This window comes from Aedes albopictus, unplaced genomic scaffold (assembly GCF_035046485.1).
Source record: "Aedes albopictus strain Foshan unplaced genomic scaffold, AalbF5 HiC_scaffold_505, whole genome shotgun sequence".
NCBI lineage: Eukaryota > Metazoa > Arthropoda > Insecta > Diptera > Culicidae > Aedes > Aedes albopictus.
The window spans coordinates 14,447-25,000 of NW_026917316.1; the positions used below are offsets into that span (position 1 = coordinate 14,447).

General features: G+C 39.1%; 1 protein-coding gene across 1 annotated transcript; it reads right to left on the reverse strand.

Moving 5' to 3' along the window:
- Positions 1–4,803: 4,803 nt before the first annotated feature.
- LOC109402795 (glutamate receptor ionotropic, kainate glr-3-like) lies at positions 4,804–6,681 on the reverse strand. Its single transcript, XM_019675511.3, has 2 exons — positions 5,828–6,681; positions 4,804–5,769 (listed from the first exon to the last, which is right to left on the reverse strand). The coding sequence occupies exons 1-2, from the start codon at positions 6,542–6,544 to the stop codon at positions 5,320–5,322; spliced, it is 1,167 nt and encodes a 388-aa protein (XP_019531056.3). The 5' UTR covers positions 6,545–6,681; the 3' UTR covers positions 4,804–5,319.
- Positions 6,682–10,554: the final 3,873 nt, after the last annotated feature.

Genomic DNA, 10,554 nt, shown 5'->3' on the forward strand with positions numbered 1-10,554 from the left:
ACAACACAATACTCAGCAAAGAACAACACAATACTGAACAATAAACACCCGCGCATCTAGTGTTTTGATTTTCACTCGAGACAATAGCGAACGCGATCGATTATGCTGCCATACTCACCCCTACAGGAGTGATGCATGCACAGCAAAGAACAACACAATACTCGTGTGCCTTATTTTAAGCCAAATGTTGAATAGTTATTTTTGAATGCATTAACATAATATGACAATGCCAATCATATGTATTTTGCGTCAACTTTTTGTTATTTGAGACTCAACAACCCACTTAACCCTAAAGGTATCATTTTAGAAGTAACAAGGAAATAAGGTTTTTGAAAATTTTTAGATTTTGTATGGACTAAAGCCCTCAACAGATCAGAGGCAGAACTTTTACAAATGAGTCATGCACGCTCAGTATAGTCGACTAATACTTTTTGGCAAATATCCATTTGGATGTGGTTTGACATGCAAAGTATGTGCAACAAATATTCGCCATTTCAGACAAATTAGCACATGAAGGGTATGTGCTGCAAATGGTATGAGTCACAAGTGCATGGCGCTTCCTCAAATGTATGAGTCGCACTAATGCGAAGTATTTGTTTACCTCCATTAAATGGAAGAAATGTAGACTTTTATGATTTATTACTTTCGGCAGACTGTAGTGGGCTGGACACATGAAACGAACGCCAAAAAAATTTAAACTCGTTGTCAAGACTTTTACATTCGTTTCTCTCTAAATGGTTTCAAATTTATTAATAGAAAGAGGACTTTTTCTAGCGGAATTTGGGTTCATCAGATTTGCGTAATACCATATCATATGGGAAAAGTGGTAAACTACTAAAATCGAATTTATTTTAATTTTCCCCGATGAGAGATTTTTTAACCTCCAGAATCTTAATATATACAGCTAAGGCTAACTTATAACCAAAAAATATTTTAGGTTCATGAAAGTGCGATAATAATCCTGTTTCAACACACCGTGAGCCTTCCATAAAGTTGTCCCTAATTAGTGAAAACATTATATCATTATACACACGAAAATCAAAGTGGTTTGAATTATTTTAAATTCTTTGGAAAGGTTTCACAACTATATTTTATACTTTTGGTTTAACCCTAAAACCCTCCCCCGTGGCTACGCCAGGGTGCTTCAGTAGAGTTAAAAGGAAGTCTACAGGGCCTCTGGGTGCTCTACGGGGTCAGTAAAGTTTAACAGAAGTCTACGGAAGCCTTAGATGGGTATTCAGTAGAGATCAAGGGAAGTCTGCAGGGTCCCAAGGTTATTTTCTCGGAGGGTTTCTTCAGCACCTTTCAAGGCGTTTCCAGAGATTTCATATGGGTATCAGGGGACGTCAGTAAAGTGTAACAGATTTCTACGGGGGTTTTCAGACGTGTTCTTGAGAGGTTTCAAGGCGTTTCAGGGCAGTTCAAGGCGTTTCGAGATGTTTCAAAGGGTTTCAAGGGGTGTCGGGGAGCTTCAGTTGGGTTTGGAGGAAGTCTATGATGATCTCAGATAGTTTTCTGAGAAGTTTAAAGGTGTTTAAATGCCTTTCTAGAGGTTTCAGGGGGCTTGAAGGGGCGTCAGTAGAGCTAAACAGAAGTCTACGTGGACTTTAGAAGGGTTTCTTAGGCGTTTCTAGGCATTTCAGGTTTTTTAAGGCGATTTGAGAGGCTATGAAAGGCAACAGAGGGGTTTCAGGGGGCTTCAGTAGAGTCTTCAAGCCGATTCTACGGGGCTCTTAGAGAGACCTCTCTAGTATTGGAAGAAGGGTTTCTAAGAAGTTCCAATGCGTGTCAGGATGTTTTAAGGCGATTCGAGAGGATTTTAAGGGCTTTAGTGGGTTTCAGTGCACTTCAGTGGGGTTTGTAATCCGAATCTATGGGGTTCTCAGAGGGGTCTCTGGGATTCAAGGTATTTCAGTGAATTTTAAGGGGGCTTCAGAACATATCTGCTCCGCATCCTATTTATAGGACAGTACTTTGTATATGTTGAATAATTAACTTCTTAAATGTCTCACTAGGTGGCTCAAACAAAAATGCAAAGATTACATACCTATGGCTGCGAATACTTATGGCTATGTTGCGTTATGAACATTATGCAATTGTTTTTCTTTATGCAATATATTTCAATTGCACAATGAACTAGTTCTGGAAAAATGCTACAGTAGACGTTCGCTCGGTGCAAGTCCGCTAAGTGCAAAAAATTTGCCGTAAGGAGCGGATCTGGTGTGATGGTTAGAACACTTGACTATCAGTGGCTATCGAGGACCTGGGATCGAATCCCACTCCCGACAAAACTCGCAAAATGTGAGTTCTTCCTTCGGAAGGGAAGTAAAGCGTGGGTCCCGAGATGAACTAGCATAGGGCTAAAAATCTCGTTAATACAAATGAAAAAAAATGCAGCTATCGCACCGCTTTCCGTCAAAATGAAATGTCAAAAGCAATGCGATGTTTTCTGAAAGCACTTTGACTGCAGTCTATAGCAACTGACAGATCTTTGACGTCTGCCAGTTGTTGCAGTTATCGTATTTCCTTCAGGGGACTGTTATGGTCTTCTTGTTTTCTTATCCAGCATTAAAACTATGCTGCTGTGTTAAAAGATAGGTTGTCATCTTGAGCCTCACGCTTGAGCCGCAGTTATGTTGGCTACCAAAACATTGCATTGGTGGGATAGGGATGCCAATTCCTTGATTTCCTTCGGTAAGTGATATGTAAACATGTTGCAGTTATCGAACGTCTACTGTATAATGATACTAAAATGAGTTATATAATAGTAGTTTATGCAGCAAGGTGCAGAATGAAGATTTTTACAACACTAGTCGTACATTTATCCAACGAGGCTTGCCGAGTTGAATAATTACGACGAGTGCTGTAAAAATCGAGTTCTGCACTGAGTTGCGTACAAGGTTTTTTGCAATTTCTTAAATTACCACTTGAGGATAGTTTTCAACAAAATTTTACTTTAAACTGCACACTGATATTCAGAGTCATGTTTAAGAAAGTCTGATCATAGCAGGTTATACTGTGCAGTTGTCACTATTTTTCAAACCCACGTCCAGAAAGCATCAAGAAGTTGATCGAAACTGAAAACAGTGCTGTAATGTTTTATTACGCAACGCAAATCAGTGCTGTAATTAACCATTACAGCACTGCTAATTCGGTGTGGGAAAGTAGGCCTTTTCCTAGCAGACTTACGTGAGGTAAAACAGCTTGTTACGATGAGAAATTGCAAATAATATGTTTGTACAATTCAGTATCAACATTTCTATTTTATTTAACTCATTTCGGTATCGTAATGGTCAATTTTTCTGAACTGCTTCATTATGCTACTCAAATGATATATGTATACATAGGTGACCCGATTTTGACAGCTCCTTTTCGGAACACATTTTTTGCTCTTCTCGGAAACCTAAACAATTTTTCAAACTTTTTATCTCTATGTTTTGCTCTTTAGCTTTAGTTTGATACTAAACATGAATGAATTGGTTAAAATTTGAAAACGAGAGCAAAAAGTTTGTCGAAATATGGGACTGACAAAATCGGGTCCTTACTGTATGTAATAAAAAAAATCATAGCATAAAATTGTGTATGCTACTCGTAGCAAAACTCATTTTTTTCAACACTTTTCGTATTTATCCAACTCGGCAAGCCTCGTTACATAAATGTACGACTCGTGCTGAAAAAAAAAAATACTTTATGCAACTTGTCACATAAATAACTATAATTTGGTTAAACGCTGTCGGTAATAATAATTTACAAATTAAAACGATAGTAGTGAACTTGTATCAACGATCAAAATTTTTGATGCATAATTATATGCTGATCTCAAAACCGTGCTTTAAAAAAAAATAAGTAGAATAGTTCCTGAGTTTTAGTTGAAAATCAAGACAGCTTTTAAAAATATGGAATTTTCTAAGAGTTTTTGCGTCATATTGATGCAAGTCTAGATTTCGATGAATATATGGGGCTATTTCTCCTGGAATTCCTCCTGGTATTCTACACAGGATTTGTGCATGTATTCTTCTAAGGATTCCTCGAGGAATTCCTCCATGGTTTCATCTAGAATTTTGTTAAGGGAATTCTCTAGAGCAGGGGTTTTCAGACCTTTTAGCACCTTTTGGGATATAATAGCTTCGCGGTGCACATATTCATGATTGACAAAAAGTGCAATTTCAAATTCGTAAAAAAAAAACTGCTGTTATTTTATGACTACTCCCAGGTAATACACTCGAAGTTGAAATATTTTTCCCTAATTCTGAAACTGACTTATATTTTTTATTTTTCTTATTTATCGGAGCATAATAAAAATAACAAAGTTGTTCGTCTTGAAATATTTACTTGCTAGAAGTTTCCGGACCAAACCTTTCGAGATGCTGTGGGAGATGCTCAGCAGGCTCATGGTGAAATTAATACCAGGACCATTAGAGGACTAGGACCAAGATAAATTCCAGTACCATTACTGAATTTCGAAAAAAAAAAAACAACGCCAAATTCTTTGCAAGATGGTTGAAAGATTTGTTTCAATTCATTCGTGGCATTCTGGTAAATTCGGAGAAGGATTACTTTGACAATAATAAATAACTTATTTGTTGAATTATTGGTGAAATGACTTGAAGAGCAGCAACAGATTTTTCTTCCAGTCCTATGCAAAACTTTAGAAACATAAATAGATTCTTATGTCTCTTTAGCAAAGTTACTGGAAATGCATTGCAGATCCCTTGTAAGATGTCTGTGAATGTCCATGGCGAATTCTTGGAAAAACATGATGTTTTGTAGAATGCTTCTATCATTTTCCGCGAATACCCTGGATTCCTTCATAAGTTGAGGCAACCCCATCGGCGTGAATTATGGAATTATTTTTCTCCACCTCTTGTAGCACTTTACGATAGTTTTGCCAAGGATCCCCTGTTCTCATTTATCCGAATGATTTTTCATCAACAGGCAGTGTCGCGGTGCACTTGTCATGACTTTGCGGTGCACCAAGTGATCCGCAGTGCACGATTTGAAAACTCCTGCTCTAGAGATTCTTTCCGGGAGCCTTCTCGGGATTCCTCCCGGGTTAACTACACCATAGAATTCCATTTTTTTTTCGTGAAATTGTGTTTATATTATTGCAACTGGACTGTTGATACTAAAATGTATATTAAGGTTAAAATAGAGAGACATCTTACCCTAGTAACATGTTGATGGCTAGGTAATCTGGTAAAGGTTTTCAGAACCGCCATAACACCTCATACCTTTGATTTTGGTTTTATGGTAGCTCTAAAAACCTCTTCTAGAGTATTTGACTAGAAAATGGCACTTGGGCTTATAAGCTTTCACGGGTTAATGCAAATAACCATCATATACGAGGTCCATTTTCATTTCACTGTTCGCAACTGCTTTCTCACTTCCAAAACTTCCGGCATTCGCTTCCCTCTTCTGTAGCCTCCTTTTGCGGTACAGTTCAGCACCCAATATGAACCAAGCCAGAGCCATCCCAACCGGTAGAAGCTTGTACAGGAAGCGCATTTCCTCTGTGCCCACCGAGTTGAACGCAGCCACTCCTGCTTCACACTTGGGCTTCTGGGCAATCCAAATCATGTGCGCTCGGTGCATGATACCGACCTCCATCTGCCATGTCAGTCGCTGACGGATCAGTTCCCGGTACTTGCTACCCTTCCGAACCGGAATGGAAAATGGTGCCACCTTGACCGCTTCCAACTCATGGATCTTGCAGGTGTCCTGCGGGGTGAACGTTCGCTTGATCAACTGATATGCCGCATTGGATTCTACCTGTTTTGTGGGAACTTCGTTACAATATATTCAATTCTTGAGGATTAGCTACACATACCTGAAATGCATACAGCTCGTCCCGGACTCGTTGCATTCCGACGTCCGGCTCGATGAGGGATTCTTTTCCGAACGGTTTGATCTTTTTGCGAAACAGTTTCTGAACTTGGACGTCCTTGGCTTCCGTGAAGTAAACCCAGATGTAGACAGTTTCCATGGCGCCGACCTTCAGGGGGGATGCCGTTAGGTCATCTATCGAAGTTATGGCTCTACTTGGGCTCTGAAGCAGCGCTATGATCGTTGCCGAATAGGCCGTGAAGATGAAGAAACTGGCCAGTTTTGCCACGAAGAAAAGAAACTTCGTAGAATTAAAGTGGGCAGTCAGATAGATATCCTGCTGGCACATTGTTCCGATAATGAAGGTTAGAGCGTCCCCCGGGGTCAGGAGCTCCTGTTTTGAATAGAACCTGAAACTCATCATGATGACCCAACAGATGAGTATGAAACCTAAGCAACTGAGCCACACTTCGCCACTGAACGGCAACTCGAAGATGTTGGAAACCAGCGATAGCGGTGGTTGCTTGAAGATTACGCAAGTCTTCAGCAGTAACGTAACGATGGTGAAATCTGCCACTTCCATTCGTTCGGACCGCATAAGGTTTCCCATAGCTCCAAGCTCGACGGTTCGATTGAGGAACAACCCCATTAGTCCAGTGAAGGTATTATTCGTTTTCCACCCACCTTGATCCACCTGTATCAAATTCAGTGTAAAGTTCATGTCGTACGTTAACTCTTTAATTAGAGGATAATTAGCCTTGGCAAACAAATCGTGTAAAGTGTCCGAAACGTCACTGATCCCGGTGTGTTTCTCGGGAGATGTTATCTACATCGATTGAATAGTTGATTATTTAGGATTGATACAGTCAGTGACAAAGATATACCCACCGCAACTCCCGTAGGCATGGCATAGCCACGAAGGTTTTTTCGTTCCTTCGAGTTCCTATCTAGGCGGAGTAGTGCCCGATACATGTTGCTCGGATCCATTAGATTTCGACCGTGGTAGCATACTTCTTTGAATGTCAAACCTCCCTTAACGTGCTTTTTGTGCACATCAAATAGCTTCCAAGATGACTGGAAAATTCCAATTACGACTCTACTCCCAGGCAGAACATCGACGTGTCTGAAGTCCTCATTGTATCGAGTTCTGATTATGTCAGGTATTCCTGATTTGCTTTCCACGGAATCTGACACCTCCTCCATGAACAGCCAGAAAATGTTCGTCTGCATAAACTCATTGAGACTGTTCAATGCCAGCAAGTCACGCATTTTATCCTCACATGACGCATCTACCGCAACTCCACTATTTCCATTCCCCGATACGTTGAACCGATCGAACTTTTCAACTATGTGCACATAGAATCCAGCATCCAAATAACGTTTCATCAGTTGGAAGTTATCTTCGGTTTGAAAGCAGTTGACCACAGTGACTAACTTGACGTGTCGGGCTTTGAAATATGCACTCGATACTTCGGAGAAATCCTTCCAATCAAGGCCCAGAATGGCCGAATTTAGCGAGAGGAAAATGCACAGGCAGTACAACTTTGCCATTTCCGCTGCTTCTATTTGAGAAGTTACAGAACCTGAATCCCCAATTTATACTCGATTCCTTAGTTTGAAATGTAGGACGGTTATGCAGCGCAGCGATAAAGCATAATAAATTGCCTCTAATTTTTAATGTTGTGCTCCTAATTGAGTTGTTGATCAAAAGAACGACTGAATTATTCAGCTTCCGATATATCATCAACCTGTTTGTGCATGAGCTTTGTTACTTCAGCGGTGTTCATGTTTCTGCGTTGCGTTCATAAGATTTCTGCGAAAATTTGTGATGTTTATTTTTAAGACGGGCTTGGTGGTCTAGTGGCTACCGCTTCTAATTCGTATGCAGGAGGTTCTGAGTTCAATCGCTGGCCCGTTCCTTTTCTCATACTTTGTATCTTTCTATTTACTCTCTTTCTCTTCTCTACTTATCCATCAACTCACGTATATTCATAAGTTCATAGCCATCGCTAGAACAGAAACGGGTGTTGAAAACGCCGTTTCCCTTCCTTCCAACTTTCACAGCACAGTATCAATCTATCATATAACGCCTACAAGTCATGAAACCAAGCGAACTGTGCCGCTGTTGGCTTGTGCCGGCTGTTGACTTGGCCGGCGCCGGTATTAAATGCTGGATCCTTTGAAGCTGGATTTTTTCCAAGCGTTATTATACAGCTTTTTCTACTTTTTTCTGTTGTTTTGGTGCTCTATAGCTTAGAAAAGGTATAATATGATGCAGAATATTTTTTTCTGGATATCCTAGGTCATCCAAACTGTTCTTGAGTTTAGATCCTAAAATCTATGAGTGTACCGGTAACTTCTTTCATTATACAAAGTAACAATTTGTAATCTATCATGTCCTGTAAGTCTTCTGAAAGTTCAATAGACAGTATCAGATTAGCCGAATTATCCTAGGCCATCTAAATTTGAGTTTTGATACTAAAGTCTACGGGTGTAACGGTAACTTTTTTTTTCAATATACAAAACTACGATTTGTAATCTATCATGTCCAATAAGTCCTATGGAAGTTCAATACACAGTATCAGATCAGTAGTTTCCTATAGGTCATCGAACTGTTCTTGAGTTCAGATCCTAAAGTCTACGGGGGTAACGGTAACGTCTTTCATTATACAAAGCTACGATTTGTAATCTATCATGTCCAGTGACTTCTGAAAGTTCAATTTACAGTCTCAGATTAGTCGGGATATCCTAGGCCATCCAAACTGTTCTTTAGTTTGGATCTTGAAGCGCTACTGGTGTAACGGTATTTTTTTTTATTATACCAAGCTACGGCTTGTAATCTATCATGTCTAGAAAGTCTTCTGAATGTTCAATGGACATCATCAGATCAGCTGGGGTCATACAAACTATTATGATGTTTAAAATCTAGCATCTACAGCAATTGAAGTTTGTGTACAGTCGTTATAATAGCTTTTTTGCTGTTTTGAGCTACACAACATTACCAATCGTAATGATTATATCTAATTCATTTATTTAGCTTTCCTTTCGGTTGCTTGGTTCTTCGTAGAATACAGCGAGCACGTGATTTTTTTTCTTTGCCGCCACACACTGTACTCCTGCACACCGCCAAAGATGGTCCTAAGCACCCTACGCTCGAACGCTTTGAGTGCTTGAATGTCCTTCTTGAGTTCAGATCTCGTGCCCTTTCTTGAGAAAGTACTTTCATAGCCATAGATTTTTAAGAACTGAGCTCCAGAACACTAAGAATGAACCAGAAGACACAAAAAGTTCTAAGAATGTCTTTCATCTATTCAGTGAACATTATTGATTATGTGGGGTTACTCTATGTAGCGGGAAATAGTTTTGATACAAATGTTAACTGGAAGTTCTTAATTGTAGGGAAGTTTAGCAATTCTGAAATATCTCAAAGATACACTGGAATGGTTATGAGTTTCGCAGAAGTTCACGGATCTGGGTGGGTTAAACTAGGCAACGTAACTTCATAGCACAAACAATGACTAAAACAAATGCAATGAGTTTCAAAAAAGTTTGTACAACCTTAAATATTACAACGATGCGGAACAATGCCTACTAGTCTTTGAAGAATATTGGTAAGAATTATTTTTCTTCATTATTCAATGTAGCAGGCTAGCATTGCAAGTGTAGATATAAAGTTGTGTATCCTATTTTGTTATGTAACGTTACTATCTAAAACGAAATCACCAGTGGTTGTTTTTATCAACAAAGCTTCATAACAGTAAGGAAGATCCACAATATCCCAAAAATATACAACAACATTTTTTGTTCCTCTAATAATTTTGGTAAATACAGTTGATTATGTAACATCACTTAACGTAGATCTGAAACCGGAGTAGTTTGATTGATAGTTTGGAATATCTCATAAGTACTTTGGAATGACTCATGAAATGCATGGGGGATTACAGATAACAGTTGGAAGTGTAATGTTACAGTTCATTGTGAGAATAGCTACTGTAACTGTCAAGAAATAAACTTCAGGACAGTTTAGACGACCCTAAATGTCCCTTAGGTTTATCTAGTAGACTTTAGGTTGGTCCAGTAATCGGGATTGGTTATATCAGATATGGCTGCTGATACGAGTGTAGACCTGAAGTTCTGAACTCTAAGGTAGTTTGGCTAATCTGAAATATCCCTATATTGTCTCTTAAGTACATTTTAGATTTAAAGAGCTTCGTGGATCCCAGTAGATTATGCAATGCTATTATTTATAGCGAAAACACATAACATTATTCTTGTAGATTTGAAGGACTTCACTATAGGATGGTTTGGACGACCCTGACTGTTCCAATGGTTTGTAATAATATCTCGTATACTTCATATTGGTCTAGTAACCGCGGTTGATTAGGAAACATTACTCAGTATAGCATATATGGCTACTGTTACGAGTGTAGACCTGAAGTTTTGAATTCCAAGGTAGTTTGGCTTACCTGAATTATCCCTTTATTGTCTTTAAATGACATTTTAGATTTCAAGAGCTTCACGGATCCCAGCAGATTATACCATGCTATTATTTATGTAAAAACACATAAAATCATTCTTGTAGATTTGAAGGACTTCACTATTGGACAATTTGGACGACCGTGAATGTCCCAAAGGTTTATAATAATATCTAGTAAACTTCATATTGCTCCAGTAACTGCGGCTCATTATGCAACGTTACTCAGTATAGCAGATATAACTACTGTTACGAGT